The sequence below is a fragment of the Manacus candei genome, unplaced genomic scaffold (genome assembly GCF_025592945.1).
Source record: "Manacus candei isolate 608988 ecotype Guabito, Panama unplaced genomic scaffold, ASM2559294v1 h1tg000011l, whole genome shotgun sequence".
Taxonomy (NCBI): domain Eukaryota; kingdom Metazoa; phylum Chordata; class Aves; order Passeriformes; family Pipridae; genus Manacus; species Manacus candei.
Genome location: NW_026138059.1, coordinates 4987758 through 5012541, shown reverse-complemented (window position 1 = coordinate 5012541; position 24784 = coordinate 4987758). Strand labels below are relative to the sequence as shown.

General features: G+C 42.5%; 2 protein-coding genes and 1 long non-coding RNA gene across 4 annotated transcripts in view; all 3 read left to right on the top strand.

The window, feature by feature from the left end:
* TAF1B (TATA-box binding protein associated factor, RNA polymerase I subunit B) overlaps positions 1–5498 on the top strand; it is a 46082-nt gene extending 40584 nt beyond the window's left edge. Inside the window, exons 14-15 of the mRNA XM_051778315.1 lie at positions 1008–1233; positions 4892–5498. Coding sequence (XP_051634275.1) covers positions 1008–1233; positions 4892–5084 — 419 coding nt within the window. The 3' untranslated portion in view covers positions 5085–5498. The remainder of the gene's footprint in view (positions 1–1007; positions 1234–4891) is intronic.
* Positions 5499–8273: 2775 nt separating this feature from the next.
* LOC127466975 (uncharacterized) lies at positions 8274–12537 on the top strand. Its single transcript, XR_007902919.1, has 3 exons — positions 8274–9261; positions 10525–10561; positions 12349–12537. It is a non-coding gene; the product is annotated as an uncharacterized LOC127466975 (long non-coding RNA).
* Positions 12538–13136: 599 nt separating this feature from the next.
* GRHL1 (grainyhead like transcription factor 1) overlaps positions 13137–24784 on the top strand; it is a 41566-nt gene continuing 29918 nt past the window's right edge. Inside the window, exons 1-7 of one of the 2 annotated variants that reach the window (XM_051778314.1) lie at positions 13137–13244; positions 16790–16976; positions 20017–20087; positions 21588–21978; positions 22779–22855; positions 23653–23809; positions 24286–24397. In XM_051778314.1, the coding sequence (XP_051634274.1) occupies positions 13225–13244; positions 16790–16976; positions 20017–20087; positions 21588–21978; positions 22779–22855; positions 23653–23809; positions 24286–24397 (1015 nt within the window). In that variant the 5' untranslated portion in view covers positions 13137–13224. Of the gene's footprint in view, positions 13245–13453; positions 13783–16789; positions 16977–20016; positions 20088–21587; positions 21979–22778; positions 22856–23652; positions 23810–24285; positions 24398–24784 lie in introns of those variants that run through there. The other variant, XM_051778313.1, reaches the window with a different exon arrangement.

Here is a 24784-nt window from a genome sequence, read left to right as displayed (position 1 = left end):
TGTTCTTACTCTTCAAAATTCAGTAAGGGTGATCCTGCAGTCAGTTCATGTTCCATAGAAAGGCATGTTTAGATTAATTTATTTCAAGCTGATCATTGCTCAGATGCCCTTTAATTCCTGCATTTATAATAAAAGAGATTCCTCATGGAGCTAGAAGAAGACCACTGAGATTACCACTGCTGCTGTGACAGGGAATATCACATAATGCCATTGTAACAGACAAGATTCATCTTAAAACAAATGTACAGTAGTAGAGACAAAGAGTATCACACGTAAGAACACTTACATTCTAGATACAGGTTTTCAGAAACCTTCCTAAACCTTTGGTTTTGATTATAGATTTTAGCATCCACTTGAAAGATAAACTTTCCAGTCCTTGGATTAATTTAGGATTTTTTCTCAGGGTTTTTTTTTCAATGTATGAATGAGTTTCTTCAAATCCAGGTCATGAAAAGAAGTCAAAGCTCCAGCAACAATGGTTTTTAACCTTCTTTTTATCCTAGGAAAACAGGCTTAGGCAGTCATACTGTGTGTGCTGATCTATCATGATACCTTCTGGCACTTCTCAGTAACTTATGGAAGTTTGTCATTCATTCAGTGGGCAAAGGAGAGTGGGCTTTTTTCTTGGATTTTTTTTCCAGTTGAAATTTGCACTATGAAAAGCTTAACCTTGAGTCTGTGTGTGTATGAATGTGCTTCCTATCAGCATAAAAATCCTAGTAGGAGTGCCCCACTACTAATATCATTAGGTATGAAAGACATGGCATTTTGAATTATGTTTAAAAATCTTTTCACTAAAACATGTAAAGACTTGAATTTTAAATAGAGTGGCAGAGAGAACATACAGACTTACAAGATTTCTCAGTATTTCTCACAGAGGTTTAAAGAAAAAAAAAGAAATAAAAAACCCCACAGATACCCCATTTTCTTCCTGTATTAATCAACTCTAAACAGTATTCTAATACTTAATACTTTTGCCTTGGTTTATTTTCTTTCTGTTTGTACAGAAATGGTTGTGAATTTACAAAATCAGTTTGGCAAGCTGTCTGGTTCGGTGCGACGTGCTGAAAAGCCAAATCCTTCAAGTTTTCAGTTAAGGTGGTCTGAAGAAAACACAGATGGGAGTTGTTTTCATGGGCATAGCCTGAAGGGAATTTTGCAAGAAAAATGTGGTTTACTTACAGCCATGAACCCTGACTATTGGCTGTGTACAGTTAAACTGTGTAACGAGAAGTAAGTATTCACATTTTTTAAAATATATTTTGGAAAGTTCTCCTGAAAGTAAAGTCCTGTATATATTTTTTTTACAAATGACAAATACAGGGTGTGTACACAGCTATGTGTTCACATATAGTTCCAATCATTTGTAGGAAGCGGTATGTGTGGAGTGGATAGTCTTGGATTGTGAGTAGACAAATTGTAACATGAGGAGTGATCAAAGTGAGCTTTTGAGAAGAGAGGAGATGAGACAAAATCAACAACTAGAGTCACATGGCAAGAGTAGCAGCTAGATTAACTCACTTCACTTCTCCATAGTATTTTAGAAAAAAAATTGCGCCACAGCTCTCCAAAGAATGGGAAAATGGTTCCATTCCTCTGTCCCCAGCTTCCAAAAAAGCATAGGAAATTGATTTTCTAAGTCACTATACAACTTTTCTGTTGTCCTTAATCAAAGTTAAAATTAACAGGAGTTCAAATAAGCAGGCAATTAATGCCTCCAGAACATATTTTTAAAAAAATAATTATAAGTGAAAAGGTCTCTACCACTGTTTCATCTAAGTGTATCAGCAATCATCAGTTGTATTATTTGCATGGAGAAAAGTAAAAGAAGACACTTCATTTACTGGAAAAGTGAAAAAGACAAAACGTGAGAAAAGAAAATATTTTGTTCTATTGAGGAAGTTTAGCGTCTGTCTTTACTGGAGAACTGTTCCCAAATCCTGCCTTTACAAGTGAAAAGAAAATTTTTCTTTCAATTAAGTGTATATCAAAACAGTCATGCTATTTGTTAGTAAAATTATTTTCTTCAGAGGACCTAAATAGCAAGGAGTCCAGCTAATCCAGTCTTGTACTAAGTTATATGGATATTTAAGTATCTGCCTGATGTGTGTCAAACATCTCGCTCTTCCTTTAATACCTTCTCACTTCACATTCAGCAAAAATTGGTGAGTTTTCTACTTGAAGGGTGCTGACAATGGCCAGAGACAGACATCAAAAGCTCTGCTGAATGAATGTAGGACTTTGGCAGTATTTACTCCGAGGAATAGGAAATATCTAAAATAGTGTTTCTCATAAGTTCCATGGGTAAAGTACATATGGCTTCTGGATCATAGACTTTGGTTCTGCCATTGGTTGTATCATGAAACCCTAATCCAGAAGAGGAATGTACTGGTGATTATGAGGGGAAAAGATGAACTCTGTAGATGGCTTGGAATCTCCTGAATTTCTCATGTGTGTAATTGGAGGGCATTTTTTTGGAAAAGAGGTTGAGTTACATTCATGTAAAATGAGATTTCATTAGTCTGTTGAATAACATCTTAAATCTTTATCTGTATATACTTCTAAATGGTATTCTTCAGAGATCAATAGCCCCAACACAGTCTTAGTGATATATTCTGGATTTTTCAAGTATTAGATATTCCCCTTTAAAATAAGTAGTTTTTCCATGAATGCAGTTTTTCTGTCTTTCTGTGGATTTATTTCCTTATCTTTATTTTCCTTTTCACGTTACTTTTCACATATCCACTGTGACAGAAATAGGTTGGAATAATGCAAGCACAAGTGTTACATTACAAGAGCTTTGGTTCTATAGATTCATTCTTTTGTATGAATAAGAAGCTTTTTTTTTTTTTTAAGAGAGTATAGGTAATAATCCTTTTACCACGGATTTGAGTAAATCTTATGTACACATTGAATGAGTGGATATTTTGGTGTATGTTTGTATGAATAATCTTGCATGCAAAGTCTGTTTTTAAGCCTACATTTTCATATGTAATATATGAAAATGTTAATGGCAAACTGTCATAGCCTTCATAAAACAAGATTTGAATTTAAATTCTTACCAGTTAAATTTCCCATTATATCATTTGCAATGCAAGTAGTTAATTATACATCTGACACTTACTTAACATTGGAAAACAACATCTATTCCCTCAGATATAAGGGTTTATCCTATGCAAATGTGTGTATGTATAGTAGAACTGAAAACAAACTTAGAAATTCTCTTTCCCCAAAAATCAGCATGGCCTAACTGGGACTACTGAAATGGTTTAATCCTAGGACTAAAGTGTGATTACAGTGTCAGCAAAACTGAGATCAGTCGAATGGCTGCTGAAATGCTTTTACAATTCCTTTTATTTTAAAACTTTCCATTTTAAACTGGATTCTAAACTGTTTTTCTGTGGAAGTCTTTAAGTGACAGGAGTTGTACTCAATAATCCTAACAGTCTTTTCCAACCTAAATTATTCTATGATTCTGTATGTGATGAGGTATTACAATGTGTGAAAAACGTTGTAATGCTTTTGGGGAGTGTAAGGTAGGGCAGAGAATGGGATATACAGTGTGAGAGACCTAGTTTCAGATTTCCAATCTGCCAGACTTCGGGAGGCTTTAAACAAAGACTCTACTCCTTGAAGTGCGGCTTCTGTGGCACTCGGGACGGGTCTGTCTGTTCCTCTGGTTTGAGGTAAAATGTAAATGTTTGCTGGGCCAGAGGGAGTGAGCAAATGGCTCTATAGTCTAGTAATTAGCACACTTACCTGTAAATTGGGACAGACAGATCCCAGTCCTTGTTCTGGTGAATATTTAAGACAGCTGCTCTGAATCAAAGACAGGGAAAATTTTAAACTGTGCTTCTTCACATCCCAAGGCAATACCCAGTAAGTTAGGAGATGTATAGGGTTTATGTGGTGAATAGCACCTGAATCCCCATATCAGTGTGTAGTATTTTTTTTCCAAAATTGAAGCAGCTAGATTTTATAGTATTTTAAACTTACCACTTTTATTAAAAACAATTTTGAGACTTACTCAGAAGAGGGTATTTTTCCAACCTAAGCTGCTGAACTTAATGTTTACAGAGCTATCTTTGCAGTTTATCCTCTGTGCCGTCTTTTGTTCAGTCTGACAGTTGTTACCAGCAGGTGCAGTCTGCTATTTTCATTTTATACTTCATCAATAAAATCACCTCATCATTTTCATTAACATTTTCACCACGAAAGCTGCAAAGTAATTAAGCAGAAGGCTGCTCCAGGACTAATTACTCTCTGTTGAGCTGGTCAATGTTTGCTTCAATATTTCCTGTGTTACTCCATTGACTTAACTTTTCTCTCTTATTTCTAGAAAGCAATTTGTATTTAGCACACAAAGGACAATAAATGAATGGGTTATTATCCCATGACATAGTGTTAGGAAGATGAGAGGGGAACCCTACGGAGAGAGTATGCAAAGAACAGAGTAAAGAGCCTGGGGTGTCTGAATTGGACAGTCTTAGAAATTTTAAAAATAGGGTGAGGTAGCCATTTTCATACTTTGCTACATTTGCTAAAAGCTGGCAGAACAAACAGTGGTTCCATTTAGGCCCGAAAGGCAAAGAACATATTCTTTGCCTGGTTGAGCAAGATTGTGATTCATAATGTGAGAAGCTATGCAGGCTTTTCCTTCTTACTTTGCACCAGCTCTGAACGTGTCTTGGTCCAGTCCTCTACTTCAAGGTTTTGCAGGAGCAGATCACTTCACAGAATTGACATTGTAAACTACAGTCATGATTTATGCTGTTGGTAAAATGTAGAGTTTGCCTCTAATTACAATTAAATATATAAATGCAGCTAAATACTAACTAAATGCACTTGTAATTTAGGGCTTTTTTTCCTTTCGTCCCCCCTTTCTTTTCAGACTGTGTGGTCATCTGGCTCATTACAGAGAAGTGGACTTCCCCCAGAGTTACCATTTTGTATTAAGGTTATTTTCCTTTCTTCTGAGGATTCAGCCCTCTTATATCCATGACGAGGTGTGTATGATAGAACACAAACTTTTTAATAAAAAGCTCTATAAAAAGCTAAAATACAACACAGTCCTAAGGAAGTAAAAGTGGCCTAAACCCCCCAGTATTAAACCCATGTAAATTAGTTGGTTGGATCCCAAACCATGGTATTACATCTAAACTTATACTGATTATTTTGTCGGCATGGAAATTTTTTGTTAAGATAGTAGTGCTGAGATCTACTACTGTACTTTAATGTCATTTTATCTATAATTTAAGTCATGGTTATCCAGCTGGGAAAAGAAGCTGCCAAGGAAACTGTTAATCACCATTTATTTCATTACTTTGCATCAGAGTGAACAGAAAGCTGTGAAATAACCATTTTTTGGGGCATAAGTTGTACATACTTGGAGTATACTGGACAGCATGTTAGCATCTAATTATTGTGAGATTTTGCAATTGAAATATCTATTTTTTTACCTACCATTGTATGACATTAAATGTATTTCTAGAAAATAATGTTTGTTTTGTTTTTAAATACTATGTTAACAAATAAAAGGAGCAGTTGGTTGATGCTTTCACATTACTTTTTAGTCATTATTTCTAAACAGGCTGTTCTGGAACAACTCTGGCACTGTTTTCTACATTTCCTTGCATCCTGTATATCTTCCAGTGTCTTCTTATGGCTGAGCCTCTCATTCAAGTTAGCACCTTTCAGGTCCATGTTCCACTTCAGGCATCACAGATTTTGTAGATACTTTTATACCTGGTATAAAATCCCATCCTATTTCTTGGGCAATGGTAACTGCCAAGTCCTCCTCTTGTTCTTTTGCAAGGCTACAGTCATAGCCTTGAACAACTTCTGACTGCTTTATAGCCCAGCATCTTCAGCAGGTTGTGCCTTGGCCATTCTACCAGTTTTTTATGCTCCGTCTTATTTGTGCACCGTGTTTTTACACTGTCCCAGATGACGTGTAAATGAAGTTGGGTGCTGCCACTACATGAAAGACACCATAACATATACATATGTTGAACTGAGATGTTGTATAGATACCCAAATGAACACTGCTGCTTTCAGTTGAATGAAATTAAATTCAGCAACTCCAACCACCAGTATGGAGTACAGAAACTTGCCAAATCTATTTGATCAAAACTGAAATCAACAGCTGTTTCTAAGTATTATTATAACTAAGAAAAATGGTGCCTGCAGACTTCACAAAGAGTAATAGCTTCCTCCCTGAGCAAGCACATCAGTGAGATGTAATCTGGGAAGGTAATCAGTTTAGCAAGTAGACTGCGAAGAGTTTCAAATCTGTTGCAGTTCAATCCATGAAGCTGTTGTTTAAAAGTTAGGAACAGGTGAATGATAAAAGAGGGGATGTGCTGCCCTACCTGTCTGGAGCTAAGTGATAAAGTAGTATTTCAAGCACAGGTAGAGCAGACAAGACTATTAAAGGCAAGTTTTAAAGAGTTACGTGGAAATACTGGCAAACCAGGAGGCTCTGCTGACTCAGTAGAGGCAGGAGGTAATTAAGAATGGTGTCCTGACTTGAGGTGACAGACAAGACACAGTTTGGATGCAAGTTTTTACTTTTTCAGATATTTTAATTAGTTATTTTAGCGCAGGGATTTAGAGCAGTGGTCCTATAAAGTGACTGTAACATGCAGATGAGAAGGCATAGTTTTAGCCATACAGAGCTAAACTGTGCTTGATAGAGGAAGAGGAAAGAGCAGACTGAATTGTTACTTGGTGTATTTTAGAGATTTCATAAGTGGGTACAATTTAGTACGTCTAAGTCTGTGCCAGATACCTCAAACTTCTGGTGAGGTGTGTCTTGAACTGATGTTTACCTTAGTGGACTTGGAACATACCAGTTTAAATCTCATCTTCTGTCTGGTGTTTGTGTTTTAAAATTAGCCATTATCTATTATGTTTGACCTCACCTGAGTGAATTACTGAAGTCTGTAAGTATTTGGTAAGATTATTCATTGATCTTTTTCTAGACGAGTATTTGTATAGGTTAAAAATCTACAGAAGTATAATACACTGTTTTCAACACTGCTTGCTCAAGCGACTGTCTCATGCTTTTTACTGTAATATCTGTTAAAGTTTTGAATTAACTATTTAAAAGACACCTTGTTATACATAAAGGATTAATTTAATTCAGAAGTCGTTATTTGAAAGACTTATGCACTTAATTATAGGTATACCTTTCTTTTAAAACTACTGTAGTAGTAAAATCTGAGCTTCATAAATTAAAAATACCGTGCTCATTGTTACATTGTTACGAAGGTAAGAAGCTCCCTTAGATGTTAGGCTAAATTAAGGCTGTACTTTAATAAACTGGAATAAAGCTTGTAGTTAATCATCAAGAGCCATGTGCCTTCTGGACACATAGGTTTAAGAGTCAGGTTAAAAATAAAGGGTGTGCCCCAAAAATGCTTAATGTTCGTTCTATGCAGTTTAATCAATCAACACTTACATTGGAGTAATGATGTTTAAGAAGCTGTTGAGCCACAGGAGTGCCTTATCTTCAGTGTAGTTGAGCTCTCTTGGGACAGCTACTCTGGGTCCAGTTAATACAGCCCAAAGGAGGAGCCAAGCTGGTGGAACAGACAGCTGCCTGTGGATAGCTGAAGGGTGGGGTGTCTGCACAGCACAGCGCTTCCAACCACCTCTTCTATCCATTTTGAAATTAAAGCTCCTTCCCATAACTATTTGCTGAAAGTGTCCAGGTAAAGCTCAGTTTTCTGCTGGCTATTTTTTTGTACTTACTCCTCTGGAATTACTGAGTAAAGAGAGTCACCGTGTTTTGTTTCTTACTCTAAAACTTGAATGACAGATGGTTCTTAAGTATGTAGATAAAGGCAAGTGAAGTTTTTTAGACTAAACTTTTGAAACAGTATATATTGAGAAGACTTAATAATTAACTTAGACAGTAGCAAATCAGTTATTCTAAGACCTTTATGTATCTTCTAAAGTGAGTTTAGTTGTTTTGCTAGTTTGAATGTTTTATTTTAACACAGTTTTTTTCTGTCTTTAAGAGTACAAAAGTAAATTTGTTTTATGAATTCTCCTAAATAATGCAACCTTTCTGTTGTTTCAGTGGAGAAATATGACAGATGTCTCATTTTTTTTAAAGTTATAGCCTTCAGCAGACCTTGTATTTTACCCTTTCTAGTCTTTCACTACCTCAGTATGTCTGCATTCTCAATACCAACTTAGTCTCAGTCAAATACATTTTTCTTTTTAAAGTTTTTACTGTTTTCCAGACATGAAGGAGAGGTGTTTGACTTTCCCCTTAACTTCTTACACAGAGTGAAGGCCCTGAACCTGATTTAACCAGAGAATGAGAATCAGCAAAGTCCAATGCCTGCAACCAATGCTAGTCTAATTTATTGGCCATAGTGAGTTGCATGGGCTTCACTGCAATTACATCTTTCCTAATCCATCTTTAGCACAAACCCTGAAACACAAATAGTGTTTAGAAGATTTGAGAGAGTTTCGTGCAGTATTGCAGGTCAGGCAATGAATATCATAACTTCTTGGAAAGCTCACAAGTTCCTTCCTCGAATGACTTTTCTCCCTTTATGAACAAAAAAGACTTTAGCTTGATCTGAATAAAAAATTATTTCAGGATATTTGTGGTAAATTGTCAAGAGAATGCTTTTGCAGGGTCAGGAGCAAAAGAACCAGCACCCACAGGGCCTTTGGAACAGATAAAGTCTGAAAATGTTAAATCCCTGAATAAGGTGTCTGCCCTTAGTTCATCTGTCCTTTCCCCATGTCAGTTTTATTCTGCTTCACAGACAAAGAAAAGTCAGGATGACTGCATAATGAGTCTCATATTTTGATCCAAAATGAAATGGGCTTCCCAGCACATATTTCCTGGCTGAGCATGTTAGTATGTGGATTGGTCAAAGCAGCATCTCTCACTGCATGCAGGATGCTTTCTTTGCAGCATCTCCTCCACAGTTACTGGTTTTGTTGCTCCTCACGTGTGAAGCTCCTTGGTTCCTGGCCAGATTAGATGAGGGAGAGCATAAAGGGGATGCCAAGAGTGGAAATAGGCATATGTGAAAGACCTTTCACTGCTGTTTCTGCTAGGATGTTGCTGAAACAGTGAACAAGAGTAAGGATTAGCAGAACAGGAGATGGATGCTTGTGTCCTCACGTGAGGCTATTGCTGCCCTTGTACAACTGTTAATGGCAACATTTCCAGAGCCAGAACACACCTCCCCAGTCCTCAGCATCTGCACTCTGCCTCCAGCAGTACATCAGGTATTGTACCAGAGGAATGGGCTTGTATTTTCTTCGAAGTCTCACGTGGCTGCTCTCTATTCTAGAAGCATTCTGTGCCTGCTCATAGACCACCCTGTTGCCCCAGCAGTGGCTGCAGCCCTTGCCATTGCGTCGTGGCAATGCCACTGAGTGTGTTCAGTGCCTGTGTTGTGATCTTAGAGCTTGGTCTGGATGCTGGGATGCTTCTGTCATGCTGTGTCAGTATAAAATTGTAGCAAACCATTTTTATTTGCTGAACTAGGACCCGGGGCATTTGTAACTCCTGACTGGGCAGCTGGGTGGTTTCTGTGCTGCGGAGCAAAGTGGATCAGGGCAGGGCACAGTGTGCAGTGAAGGACCTGCACGTGCTGCTCTCTCACTACACCAGTGTCAGCCCATGTGGCAAGACCGATGGACACAGCAGTCAGTCCTGGAGAAAGTGCAGTGCTGAGTAAAGACAATAAATGCTCAGTGAGTCTGAATGACATGCTAAAGATTTTATCGTCAATAAAACTTCAGGTTTCAGGCTGACTTTTTTAAATATATAGGCTGCTGCAAAATTGATTAATTTACATTGTAGTAATTTCAGAGTGTCCTCAGTCCGGCTGATGGAACTGCATTTCCTGTCCCTGAATAGTCTGTATGCTTCCAACAGTGTCTACATTATCTTTAGAGATAAGTACAGAATCAAAAGGGGAATCTTTAAGGAATGTCTGCAAGATTGCATACAGGGATATGACTGAAGTGAAAAGCAAACTGTTCCATATTTCACACATTGTGCTTTCATTTATTTCTTCATCCTTCCCCCCACCCCCAGCTTTTCCATCTCTTTCCTACAAGGCATTTCCTGCTTCGTTTTCTGCTGTCACTTGTCTATTCCTTTCCACTATGCCTGCTTTCACTTCAGTTTCTAGTGAGTTCAAGAAAACTCTGTCTGGGCTTTTCTTTTGTTTTTCTTCTTTTTAAGCCCTTTGATGCCTTCAGGTTTATTCTGCAGGGATCAGCAATCAGCTTTGGGCTCACTTTTCCAGCTCTGCCCTTAGCGACCACAGGCCTGTTGCACAGAAGGAAAGCCTTCCTGGCATGGTGTGTAATGGAGGGTATAGAAGCTTTACTGCTCTTTACAGCCAACTCTGAAGCCTGGCCCTTGTATTTTACAGGCTTAGATTAAGCAGAAAGTATCTTGTTTTGACTCTCTGGCACATTTTGTGAAATCGAAAATACTGCTACAAACCTGATGCAACTTGTTTGTTTATTACACAGGTGTGAATGACCAGTGCACATAGATGGTAATTATCAGGTATGAGATTTTAAAACCATATTTGTTAAGTAAGTCATAACAGTAGCTAATTCTTGTCCAGAATAAATCCCAGTTTTTCTAGATGGCAATGTCAAAAGACAGTCTAGGAAGAGGGGCAAGCGTGAACGAGACAGTGCTCGGCCAGATGGCTTCCAGTGCCGTACAGTTACGGTGAGGTTCCTTACGTGGTTTTAGTGGAATTGGTTTAAAAGGAAATGAATGCGTGAAGAAGGGAAGGAGAACGCTGAAGGCAGGACAGAGGCAGAAGGAAAGGTAAAGGGAAGGACATGAAAGGTGGAGAGGAGCAGTGTGATTGAGGTGTAAAGGCTGAGCGAGGGAAGAAGTTGTAGGGAACACCAACCAGTGCAGAGCAAGGGGAGTCCTGCCAGAGCGCTGCCACACCAGGCTGGTGTGGCTTTATGCCCCAGCCAAAGCTCTGCTAAATCCCTTTGTGCTTCTTGCCTGATTTTACTTGGTGCTGATGCAACCCAGTTAGTGACATCACATAAATACACCTACCAGTGGTGTTGCAGAGTCTAGATTGTGACCGGCAGATTAGTCAGTGGTGTCACAATCCGGTGTTTATATCATTGTCTCCTGAATGTGGAAGTGATTGCTATGGCGATAACCAAGTTTTCATCGGTGTATCAGGCTGTTAAGAAAAGCCATCCCTTTTGCAAAGGCAAACAGCTTTCAGTTACTTGGAATAAAATCATAGTAAACTCGAATTAAGTAGGAATACCAAGTGTGGCACGTTACTAAGATTTTAGCAATTTGGGTGCAGTGTAAACCTGTGACTGAACTCCAGCACATACTGCGTCTGGGTCACCTACGGCTACAGGGCAGTATTATATTTTATTGTTAATGAAAAGTTTGCACCTGTGCCAGAAAGCAGTGATTGTGTCTGCATATCCCAGAATTCTATGAACAGACGCAGGGAACGTGAGGACTGAATGACACCTGACAAAGTCAGCAGTCCTTCCCAGAGCTTGTGATTTGGAGCTAGTTTTGTAATTTGTTTTGGAAGCAAAGCGAGTTATACTTGTTTGGAAAAATGTAACTTTCTGACATCTTCGTCAGATTATAGTATTTTTTTCATATGTGAGGACAGGTAAGAAATTTTTTTCTGTGTAATCTTGAATTAGATTTTTTAAAACTGTTTAAAAATGTAGAATACCTTTTACTGGATGTCATAAAGAACAATTTACGTCAGTTTATTTCACTTTGTAGAGCGAGATCCTACTTCAGTAATGAATGATATTTATCTTTGTCATCCTAATGGCAATGTTTGCAGATCTAAACAAAGCATTTTGTTTCTAGAATGCTAGCTGTAATCCAGTCAGAGGATATTAAGCAACTTCCAGGATTAGACCCTTAGTTAAAGTTTGTTCTCTTCAGTTTCATATTTCCTTCGGTAGGCTGCTTGAATTGTCCTTCTATAGTTTTGCATTGGAGTATATCCTGTACAAATAGGGAAGAGATTTTGACCTAGAAGGAGAGACCTCTTATTAGTGAGCATACGTTTAAATTGCAGTAGCTATCAGAAGCATCTTGACATTTGATAGATAGCATCGTTGCTGTATGGGTTTGATTCAACTTGTTACTTAAACAAGCAACCTCCCACCCTTATTTCTCAAGGAGAAGCTGAAGATCTTTCTGATTTAACTTCATGCATGCCACTTTGGATATATCTGGTGTGTTTGTGATGTTGCTGCTGGTGTTAAACTGGAGGATTTCAATGCATTTGCAGCAGTAACTGCATTGTAAACCTCCCTTTCTCCACAAAGCCAGGTTCATCTGTAAGGCACCAAACAACACATGGATCTATTGCCCTTCGGCAGATGCTGTAGTGCTTGTGCAAATGCACAGAATCACGGAATCAGTCAGGTTGGAAAAGATCTCTGAGGTCATTGAGTCCAACCTATGACCAATCACCACCATGTCAACTAGACCATGGCACCGCGTGCCTCGTCCGGTCTTTCCCTGAACACCTCCAGGAACGGTGACTCCACCCCCTCCCTGGGCAGCCCCTTCCTGGGCAGCCCCTTCCAATGTCTAATCAGTCTTTCTATGAAGAAATGGCCCCAAACGTTCAGTCGGAATCTCCCCTGGCGCAGATTAAGATGTGCATTAAAGACAATTCATACAATTGTGTTTGGTTTAGATTTTCATAAAAGTGGCTGCAGTACATGAAAAAAAAATAGTTATATGGGACGGGAGAGAGAAAGAAGGGAAACACATTTTTAGCACGGGAAAGAACCCAGAGTACTTCCCGCGTCCCCCAGCGTGAGCCCCAGTGCAGGGGCGGGTCCCGGGGGTGACGGCCCCTCTCGGACGGCGCCAGGGAACCCCCGGTCACCCCGTTCCGGGGGTCTCTCCCGCCGCCCGTCCCGCTCCCTCGTCCCGCTCCCCCGGCGCTGTCGCGGCCCCGCACGCGCGCCGGCCCCGCCCCCCCCGCCCAGCCGCCCAATGCGGGCGCGGCGGCCCCGCCCCTCGGCCCGCAGCAGCCAATGGGGGGCGCGGCGAGGCGCGCGGCCACCTGCGGCTGCGGGAGCACCTGAGCGGGCGAGAGCAGCCGACAAAAGCCGTGGGAGCGGCGGGTGCGCGGCGCTGCTCCTCCCGACCCGCCCGGCCAGTTCTGCCGCCCGCTGCCTCCGCCAGACATGACACAGGACTACGACAAGTGAGTGAGCCAGGCGGGGGAAGAACCACCGCGGCCGGTCCGACCGGTGCCGCCACCCCGCCGGGGGGCTGCGGCGAGAGGGGCTCGCCGCCCGGGGCCGGGCCGGGGGAGCCGCTCTGCCGGGGTCCGCCCCCCGCCGTCCTCTCTGCGGGGGAGTGACCGGAGGCTGCGGTGGGGCGGTGCGAAATGGCGGGGGGCGAAGGGGGGGCTGAGCCCCGAGGGGGGTCCTGCGGCGCCGCGGGGCCACCCCGGCGGCCACCCCGCCCCGCGGGGCGAGCGGCGAGGCCGGGCCGGCTTTGAAACCCGATCCCTGCAGCGAGGCGTGGGGCCGCCCCCCGCCCCGCGGGGCCGCGCCTTAAATGCGGGCGGCAGCGGCGGCGGCCGCGCCGTCCGGAGCAGCGGGCGCGGAGCAGCGCCGGGACCCCCCTGTGCTGGGGCCGAGGGACCGGGCCGAGCCCCTGCGCCGCTGCCCGGCGGCCGCAGCGGCCCCCATGGACTTCTATGAGGCGCATCCCTCCGGCAAGGTGGACTTCGGCAGGTAAGGGGAGCTCCCGGCGAGCTCGGCTGCGGCGACCCCGGAGTAGCCGAAACTGGGTGCGGAAAGAGTTAAACTGAGCTCGAGGTGTGTGTGCTGTAACTCCGTGGTGTTGAATGCGAGACGTCGCCTTCAAGCGGATCCCGGGCGGTGTTTAAAGATTCCAGTCTGTTCCTGCACTTGTCACCGTGTCCATCTGTAGACGGTGGCCGTGGACGCTTGAGTGCCAGAAAATGGGGTAAACTCTGAACTGATTTGATTTGAAGAACCGATTATAAAATTGCTATACTTTGAATGGTTTGTGACTCAACGCACTCCTTTCCTAGGGAAAGCATAGGTTTTTACCAAAGTTTTTATTTCAGTATGCTACCCTATAAAGAGGACTCCAGTGCAGCAGCTCCCTAACTCGTCTCTGTGATTAGGATTTTTCATAGGTGTTCTTATTTCCAGTGACACTTAGTAGATAAGGCCGTAGCAATTTGGTTACGTGCACTTCGCTGTTCTGGCACGCAGGAGACGTGAAAGAAATCTTCGGTGCTGCCTCAGCATTAAAGGTGTGCGCTGAGCAGGAGCAGTTACAGCGCGGCTCAGGCTGGGCAGCCCTGAGCGTCGCCAGGTAAATTGCAGGGTGAGGGAGAAGGCGGCAGGATCCTGGATCAGCGAAGTAAGTAGGAATAGTTTCTGTGATCTGAACACAGAGTGTTGAGGGCTGAGGGATCCTTGCAGGCAAAGAGAGTGTATCTGCTTTTTGTAATATTTCTCTGTTCCCACTGCATTCACGTAGAAAATAAAATTCAGAAATTATTAAAACTGCGGTAGGAAATTTAATTCCAGGCTTTGCTGGACACATCTACTACTTTGTGAGCAGATCCCCCTGCCAGTTATCTTTTAAAACTTAGGAAAAATATGTTTGCCTTCTCTTATTAATATATTCTTGTTTTCGTGGAAGAAGCTGTGTTCCTCCTAAAGGATTAAGTTCCTGCCAAACCCTGCACTTCTCCTGATAATTCTGCAAATAATTTTTTCAGCATTGTTTGTAGCAGGGTGGGTTACCTGTAGGGCAATGTGCATTATATTTGTGTGTTTCAATGACAAAGAAATCACACAAAAATATGTAGGTTTTGCATTTACTGTGTTTCTGATTAGTTGCTGTTTTAGTTCTCAGTATTTTTGGTTCTTTCTTGGTTCTCTCTTTGCATGTGTGTTGCTTTGCTGGAGGGAATCAGCTTAGTGCTGTGAGTTCTAGCAAGGCTCTTACCCCTTCAGCTTCACAGGGATGGATAAAGTGAACTGCATCCAGGTTACTTCCAGTTACTTTTTCTCTATGAGAGTGTAACTGGAGGATTTACCCGTTTGCAATGGATATTGGAGGCTTCTTATATCACATTGTGTAAGAATAGGAGTTTGTGTCATGTCCCTGAAGAAAATTCTGCTTTGTCTTCTGCTGCTCCCCTGACTTTGATAGAAAGATGTCCTCAATACCAGAAGTATCTGCATTCTGTTGCGTACACAAATATGTGTGAAGACCTAAAGAAAGGGCTTGGTGCAAGAGCTTGTCTCCTTTGTCATCGTTGTTTGCTTTTTGCCAACTATATAATACTGATTTATAGCCAGAAAGTGCTCTTACAAGTCCTGGAAACTCCCACTTGCTTTCAGTGTCTTCAGCTCGGCCAAGCTGTCCGATGGAAGCTCAGCAAGATGACTTGTGTAACTGATAAAGCATCGAACGCGTAATTTGCTTTGCAATCTTTTTGGTAGAAGGTGGTGATAAATGTAGGATACTGCTAAGCTGATTATAGTGATTAGGGTATTTCACAACTTTCTATTTCACAACTTTTTGTACTTGTAGTATATTTCAGTCCCTGAATGCATCTGGGTAAATAGATGCAAAGAATGCTTATCTACCGGGGAAAGCGTGTGATGGTGGTAGGGAACTGCTTTTTATGGGGTTAGTTGTTTTAACATAATTATTTATTTGTTTTAAACTATTAGCAGTTCATTAAAGATGACAAGTTTGGGATTATTTAAGAAAATAAAGAGGCCTCCCCTTCTCCCTCAACCAATCTACAGTAAATTAATATTACACTTGCACAAGAAAGAAAACTGTTTGAACTGGTTTAAAAGTCAGATTTAAACATTATCTTGAGCTGACTTGGAAGAAGAAGCATATATTTTATCAATAGAACAAAAAAAACCCTAAGTTGTCTGGGCTGGCAAGACAGCAGTTTCTGCACATGTCCTGCTTTTGCCTGTGGGCAGAAGGTCCAAGTTATGTTGGAGCTTTCCTGTTCTCAACAATCTCAGAATGTTCAGAGTAAAAATAATTTCTTTTTTATATATTGCAACATAAAGGGAATAACTCAGATTTTTTTCTTTTTTTTTTTTTTTCTTCACTTATCTGTTGAGGGTGTTTCAAACTGGTGTCATGGATTATTTCAATGGTAACCGGGCAGTAAATCTTTTGGTTTCTTGTCAGAGGAGAACACTTCCATGTTGATTTCAAGTCCCCTTGACCAGTTTCCCTGCATAGTCTGTAACTAATGGGTAACTTCTAGGTGGTGTTTTTAGCTTAGACACTTGAAAGTGCTGGAGGAAAGAGATGTTTTGTTAATTCACATTTCCTAGTTCCATGTGGTAACTGAAATAGGTTGCATCTTGGCAGTATCACATAGGAGGTTTGGTAAGTGGTAGGCTAGTGTGTGTGTAACTCTTTCTGGGTTGGATTCAGAGCATGAGCAGGTCAGGTGCAGTCTTAAACGGCTTTGCCTTTTTATATAGGCTGGTGTAATCCATCTGAGTTTGGTCAAATTAATCCTGATTTACACCGAGCATGAGTGAGATCAGAATTAGGTTTCTGGGCTTTTTGTGTTGACTAATCCTTGTAGTACACTGAATCAGAGTGTGAACCCTGTGAAACTGGGGCAGCTTATTTTGAAGAATTTACAGAATGTTTTTCATGTGTTCTAACAGGTGGCTTTTTTTATTTCTTCTTTTTTTTTTATGATTCAAGTAAAAGACCCGTGTTGGTTCTTCAGAATGATTCTCTCTACTCTCAGAGACGTCCTTACACCAATGAAGATGAGGCCTGGAAAACCTTTCTTGAAAATCCCCTTACAGCAGCTACCAAAGCTATGATGAGCATCAATGGGGATGAAGACAGCGCGGCTGCCCTGGGACTGCTGTATGATTACTACAAGGTAGAGTGGCGTGGGTACGCTCTGGCAGCCTGAGGAGCTCTTGTTCCACTTGTAGGAAAGGTGTCATTTGCTAGAGGATTTTACAGAATCTATGAATAGATCATGAGGACTTTAAACAATGTGGTTTTCAAAGGGAAAAAATTCCACATCTCTCTTTCTGACATGTGGTTTATTTTTAGCTCAGTAAAATAAGATCCCCTGGATCTTAATGTAAAGGTTTGGTAGCACTTTGCTGCTTTTCAGCTTCCACAGCACTTTCCTTGCCTCTTGACCCTGGGCTCTGCAGAAGGCAGTGAGTTATAGAAATAGTCATGAAGAATGACACTTTGGTACCATATCCCTGTCTGAATGTAAATATACATGGAGAACGAAACTTCTCTTCTTTTGCTCATGTGGTGGACCATTGGCTTTGGCTGGGGCTTTGTGGTGTTACCTTAGTCTCAACTGATACTAAGCTATAACTACAGATTCTGGGTGGTGTGTGAGGCAGAAGTGTCCACCTGAAGGAGTTGCTATCTTCATCTCTCTAACCCTCAGTGAGCTTCAGCTGCTGTAATCTGTTAATCCTTTGGCCATTGTGGTTCTCTTCCCCAGTGTTCATGGTCTTCTTGGAGACATGTGCCTTCCTAGTTGCTCACAGCTGAATTAAGTGGTCAAACAGATTCTGGTCTGCATGGGGTGCATTTTGCTGAGCTTTCTTTCCTAAATACCAAAAGTATAAGCCAGGGTAGTTGTCTCCGGTCCAGGTCAGAAGAGACCAACAGGCATTTCCAGGCAGGGAGGGGTCCTGCTTGTGTTAAGACACCTGTGTTATGGTGGCCTGGCTTACTGGGTGGAGATGCCTGTTTTTTCTTTGCTGAGCGTGCAGGAGTCTGACTTGGCTCTCGTGCCTGGCATTTTGGCTAGTGCTTTCAGCAGTAGTGAGTGGAGTTGCCAGCCTCAGTGTGTTCTTCAAGCACAAGGAGAGGTTGCCTGGTGCAGACTAAATCCTTGCCTACCCTTTTTAAAAGTTGAACACATCTTATGTATCAAAATATTCTTGTAATGCTTAATATGGAGATTAACGCTCCACACACACACGACAGAATGCCACAGACTCACTGATGTGGATGTTATTCAGCTAGTTTTGTGAGAAAACTGGCTTTCTGCTTTGTGCCTGTGCTTGCTATGCTTTTGGGGGGAAAAAAAAAGAAGAAACAACAACATGCTTTCACTGGAACAATTTTAATCCAGAAAATCAATTTTGATCTCTAAACCTGTAGATTACAAAAGGAACGTTGATGTTGATCCTTCATGCTCAGCAAAGCAGAAGAGATTTGCTGTACATAAATGCCTAATTCAGGGTTTCCTCTTATGTTTGGGTATCAGTGGGTGTACAGAAAAAAATCAGTGGAAGAACAGGTATGCTGCACACCTGGGTGAAGCAAAATAGTTAGAGGTTGAAAGATTTATTGTGGGCTGTTATGGAGTAATGTTGGAGAGATGATGTCTAGGCAGTTCTAGTACGCCCCCTCTGCAATATTAAAGGCAGCTGATGAGATCACTTTTGTATTAAAAAAAAACCCAAATCAGCAAAACTAAACAACTTTCATTTCCTTCCATTTGACTACTGGGCTACCTTGATTGCTCAACTGTGGTTAATAAGGCCTTATGGGCAACAAATTTTGAGAAAAACCTATCATTTGGGAGCACTGGCCAAATGCAACTTGAAAGACCCTTGTTTTTCAGACTAGTAGTGCTGGTCTCCCAGCAGTCTCCAGCTAGATATTCTCCAAATTTTGCTGGTTACCACAGAAAATCTAAGAATTCTGGTGTTATTGGAGGTTCATGGTTATGTAGAAGAATGAGGACTTAGTTTTCACTTGGGGGCTGTTTAAAATAGTATGCTGTTCATGCAGGTATTCCATCAGCCTTTGAGTTAGCACTAAAGTGGTATTTCTCCATGCTGGACCCAAGCTAGCAAACAGAGGCAAGATCTGAACAGGCTTTAGCAAAGGAGAGTGGTGGGAGTTCACTTGTCCATACACCAGAAGGTGTTTGCTTTCCTTGTTCAGGAGGCGTGTTGAGGGTGGCAAAAGTCCTGGACCCTGTGTGTGGGTTGGCAGGGGAGCTTGTGTGGACTTGCTGTGTGGCTGAGGGGGCCTGAGCACCACGAGCTTGTGCCAGTGGTTGCAAGAGCTGTTTGGGTTGCTGAGGCACTGGCTGTGTGCTCTGTGCAAGAAACTGAGCCACCACAGCTCCAAGAGTTCAAGGTCTGTGTGCCTCGGCTTTGCAGAGCAGTCAGGAAAATGGGTGTGCATATGTATGGATGAGGTTACTTGTGTGATCGGTGTTTGTGTTTTCAGGGCAAATCGTGTCCGTGGCATAAAATATGAGGAGCAGTATTGAGCTGTCTTAAATCCAGAGAACTGGTTGTTACCTTTTGTTTATAAAATATTTAGTATAGCTTGAGCCAGTGTGTTGTGTGTGGCCATGCACAAATATGAGCTGTAACATCTCAATATGCTTATTGGACCTAGTCCTCCACAAATCCCCTGGTGTCCAAGAAGAAAGGAGAGCCTCAAGTGGTCTTAGCAGGATGGCCTAGAGAGCATGTGTTCCTGGGGAAGTGGCTATGGAGCAGTGTCCTTTCACAAGCTTCGAGTTCATCCAGCAAACTGAACTCTGCCAGCCTGCAGAGGAGTAAACCTGCACTGCCAGCACAAACCTTGGGAAATCTCCTGGTCCTGCTCACCCTGGTGCTGATGCTCCAGCCAAGGATGGATGGCTTTCTGCACTGGTTTTTCCACCACCTAGTGCTGACAGGAGCCCAGGACTGACACAGCTGACCAAGTCAGCTGCAAGGGGATCCATGGGGCATCTCCTGGGATAGGCCTGGCATCCCCAAACCCTGCAAATACTGGTCAAGCGGTAATGTTAATAATGACTGACCATCAGAGAGTAACACTTTCATAATTTGACCAAAAGGCTCTGTTTTAAGGAGGTATTTTTTTTTTAATGGGAGTAAGAATTGAATTATAATATGTCTTAAATTTCCCAGGTTCCAAGGGAGAGGAGATCTTCAACAGCTAAACCAGAGGTAGAGCATCCGGAACAAGATCATAGCAAAAGGTATTATTTTTTATTATTGCTTCTCTGCTTAATTCCCTTCCCTCCTAGACCACCAAAGCTGCTGAAAGAAAGTAACTTGCTGCACTATTGTGTTGTGCTGGAAGAGACAGATTGTTTGCTTTTACTCTGTGCCTCAGATTCCTGTGTTGTCCCAGGAATGGGATGGGGATTGGAGAACAGTGTGGAGAGCTGAGGCTCAAACTGCTTCTTGTTTCCATCCATCTGCTTTTTGTGTCCTAGTGTCACACAGTCAGCATAGCAAAAGCTGCTCTCTCTAACATTAGACACAGTCTGGTAGCACAGGCACCCCTTCCCCAGACTGTGGAGGTTGCTGGTGACCCTTTTATTTTTGCATGAGGTTACTTCAGTTACTCTCTGCAGATGTTGCTCTCAGGTACCGGCAGCATTGCTGTGTCATGCATTGGGCTAGTAGGGAAGGACTTCAAAGTGCTTGTAGTTTAGTTTTGGGTTGGTATTGCTTGGACTTCCTTTTTATCCTCTGGGACTCCTTTCTTTCTTCCCCTTCCTGCCCTCCCTCTCAAGCAGAAGATGATATTAAGTGAATATTACCAATGTGAGATTCACTCAAGCCAGGCTTCCACTTCTACCATCCTCTTTTTTTTGGACAGATTAGAATGCTTTAAGGACCTGAGGTGAGGTTTTGTGATCTGGCTGAGCTGATTGAATACCCTGTTGTTTAGAAGAGCAGTCTGGTTCCCACTGCTCCCCTTGTACCAGCTCTGGTCTTACACTGACCCATCACCAAACAGGGAAAAAAAGGTGGCTTGTTCCAGCAGAACAAGCTGAACTGGTTCATCAGGGAGGCAGGGGAGCATCAGAATTGGTGCAAGGGAGCGGGCAGGACCACTTTGTGGGGAGGGAGAAAGGGAGGGCAGGCTGAGTTAGTGGCTACTAGCTGTGAGGTCAGCTCAGCCCCAGGTCTCAGTCAGGTCTCAGTGTTGTCCTGGCAGAAATGAGTGTGGTGGGGTGGAGAGCGGCAAGTTATGCAAACCACTCCCAGGAGTCTCAGTGTGGATTTTCCTGGGGGTTTGTGCATGAGAGAGGGGTGTAATTTCCCTATTAGTGCTTCTCGTGTGGTGCGCAGTCCTGGGGCAGAGAAGCAGCAACCTTGCTCTCAGCCCTTCTCTGTCTGCCAAAGAGCAGTTCCATGGAGCCTTGTGTGCTGATGTGTGGTGGGCAGGGCCTCGAAGCACTTAGTTTTGGACTACTGTTTTCCAAGCAGTGAGGATCTGGGCTGTGAACCCTCACCCTTTGCTCCAGGGTAATTCATCTCCAAGGTGGGCTGGTTAGCAGTGGGTGAGGAGTTTTTGGTTTTTCATGTGTTTATCAGCTTTTCAGATTAGGATTGAGCTGTTCTGCACAAGCAGGAGAGTTGGTGTCAGATATCCTTGTCTAAAAGGCCGAGAAGTATTTCTAGCTCTTGTTTAATGAGAAAATAAGCTGTATAACTTATGCATGATTTCTTTTTGCCTTTTTTAGGAACAGCATCCCAAATGTGACAGAACAGTCACTCATTTCTGCTGGAGAAAACAGAGTCCAGGTTCTGAAAAATGTGCCTTTCAATATTGTCCTTCCACACACGCCCCAGATGGGCATGGACAAGCGAGGCCACCTCACAACCCCTGACACAACAGTCACCGTTTCGATTGCCACGATGCCCACCCATTCCATCAAAACGGAGACGCAGCCCCATGGCTTTGCCGTGGGCATCCCACCGAGTGTCTACCACCCCGAGCCCCCTGAGCGAGTGGTGGTCTTCGACAGGAACCTCAATCCTGACCAGTTCAGTTCCAGCACCCAGCCCCAAAACTCCCAGAGGCGAACACCAGACTCCACCTTCTCGGAGACTTTCAAGGAGGGCGTGCAAGAGGTACCAAGAGAGGCAGTTGCCCTGTGTATGTCTGTGTGTGTGCCTGCACGTGTCTTGATCTGGATGGAGAGATCCAGTTCCACCTTTAACTGTTCTTGTTACATGAATCAGAAATCTGTCCAGTGGTTTAGGAATAGAAGACTTTCTCAGAAAGGTGCATAAGTATAACTTAAAACCTTCACGATGTGAAATTATTATCAAAAGCAAATGACTAATCTTACTGGTGACAGAGGCTTTGGCTTGCATACTGTGGAAATGGTTATCTCGATCCACAGCACTGAGCCAGGTTTTGCAAGAGTTTAGCACTCCGTGGTGCCTTTGCAGGTACCAAACTGAAGTGACTATGTCTGTAAGCTTCCTTACTGCCAGTTTCTAGGTGTGGTGTGTATCAGTGGAAAACAGTTGGATTATGTAGGGGCCTTGAGTGAGAGTTAAACATGGCTGAAAATCTGCGGGGTTTGTTTTATGGTACCAACTGAAAACAACAGTGGTGTTGTTTGATTTTTAAGCCAAACCTTAAAGAGCTATGTAGCTATGCCCTTTCTTTGAGATTTGGGAAAGCTTTAAAATGTTGCCCTAAGCTGACTCAGAAGGCTTGTCAGATGTTGTTCGTAGTTGACACCCAGAAGTTTTGGATTAAAACACTGCTCAAGTGTCCTGTTTGTACAGACCAAAAATCAGTTGTTATCTGATGATCAATTTGCTTGCCAGAAGTTCTGTGGTAATGAGTATCGGTTTAATCTTGACTTTTCTTGTTGCTGTTGTGTTAATTGTTGTGTTTTGTTTTGTGTCTACCCCAGGTTTTCTTTCCTACCGAACTGAATCTGCGAATGGCCAACATGAATTCAGAAGATTATGTTTTTGACAGCATTTCTGGGTAATGCTTTAAGGCCCTCATTTGCCTGTATCTTCCCATTCTCTTACAGTTGTCCACAAGCAAACAGTACAGCTCATGCCATTCTGCACTAAGTCTGTTAGATACTGGAGGTGCAGTGGATCTCAAAACCACAACAGTGTCTGCTCATTTGAATTTCACAGCTGAAAATCCTACTTTTGTCTTTAAAGAAAACTACTTTCAGGAAAACTACTTGCGGGGTTGGAAATACACCCAATTTCGGTCACTGACCTTGCACCAGCACCCTGTCCCCTGGGAAGGTGCAGTGCTGTCTGTCAGCTTTTTGGTGGTCTGGGAGTTTGCTTCCAGCTGTGTCCCTCTCCCTGGTCAGCTTGTCTTATTCTCTCTCTGCTGGAAATCTACAGCAGAAATAGGAACTCATCTGAATTCCAAGGAAGGGGAGCAAATTAGTTATTTGATTAGTTGCAGTTGACCAAGAGGGCCATGGCCACTGAATAGCTTATTAGCTTGTGAATTTAATTAAATTGCTAATAGATACTTTTCTGTGAAAGCAGCTTGCTGCTCTCAGCCTGAATAGGGACCTTCCAGTCTTGCCTGCTGATGTGTCTTGGGATTTAGCTTGCCAAGAACTTCTCTTAAATGTTCATTCATGAAGGAAATGATTGAAAAAGGGGCTCATCCTGTTTTCCAACTTCCTTGCCTGTTGATGGCTTAGTGAGTCAACTAACGACTTTGGAATTTCTCCAAATTAAATGTGGAATGTTTAGTCGGCTTTCCAGGAAAATGCCTTAGCAATCACTACCCTTTTTGCTCTATAGGAATAACTTCGAATACACTCTGGAAGCCTCCAAGTCCCTGCGACAGAAGCCTGGGGACAGCACAATGACCTACTTGAACAAAGGTCAATTTTACCCCATCACGCTGAAAGAAGTCAGCAGCAGTGAAGGAATCCATCACCCCATCAGTAAAGTCCGAGTGAGTGGCAGCTTTTGTGGTTTCTTGGGAAAGAGGGTGTGTACAGTGGTGGCCTTAGACTCTCCCAAAGTGCAGTAATCTAAACTAGAGCATCAGCACTAAGGCCAGCTTACCCGCGCTCTTACGTCAACGTTCGTTCCTTTGCTGTCCACCTACTTCCACACCAGCCCATCCTGGCTCAGTCTGTTAAGAAGTGGTGTCAGCACTTGTGTAAAGGTGATGCAACACCTGGAATGAGATCCTTGAATTCTAGTTAGGAGAGCAGCTCTGCTCTGTTTATGACCCAGAAAGTGATGCTGTCTGCCTTCCAGTTTGGCAGCAGTGTGGCAGGTACACTGTGATGCCTCAAGTGGGAAAGCCTAAAGCAGAAAACCTGATACCAATGAGAACTTCCAAAACAAATGTACTCTCTGACCTTTTATCTTTCACATTTTTGTTATTTATTTTTTTTAATCTTTCTCTCCCTCTCCTTTCAGAGTGTCATTATGGTTGTGTTTGCTGAAGACAAAACAAGGGAAGATCAGCTCAGGCACTGGAAATACTGGCACTCAAGACAGCACACAGCCAAACAAAGATGCATTGACATAGGTAAGGAACACTCTCATTGCTGATGTCAAATTTCATGCCTAATTCCTTGGCAAGGTTTGGTTTTCTGCTAAAGCTTTGTTATTTTAAGGGACACTCTGCTATCCATGGGTTTACTGAAAGCCCAGAGAGAGCTTATGATTGCTTGGAGCTAATGCAGTTTTTAGGACTCCTTAAAGAAGCTGATCTTTGGAGGATTTTGGTTGGTGGTCTTTAGACGTTTGCATTAGGAGATCTAACACCCTCTTTCAAACAACAGTTGCTTTGGCATATCCTGGTGCTTGCAGCTAAATCACAGCTTGTAGTCTCAGTGTCTGTCCTAAATATTGTATTTCTTCAAAGGACAAGATCCTCATAGAAGTACCTCAACACTAATGATCCTCCTTCCCA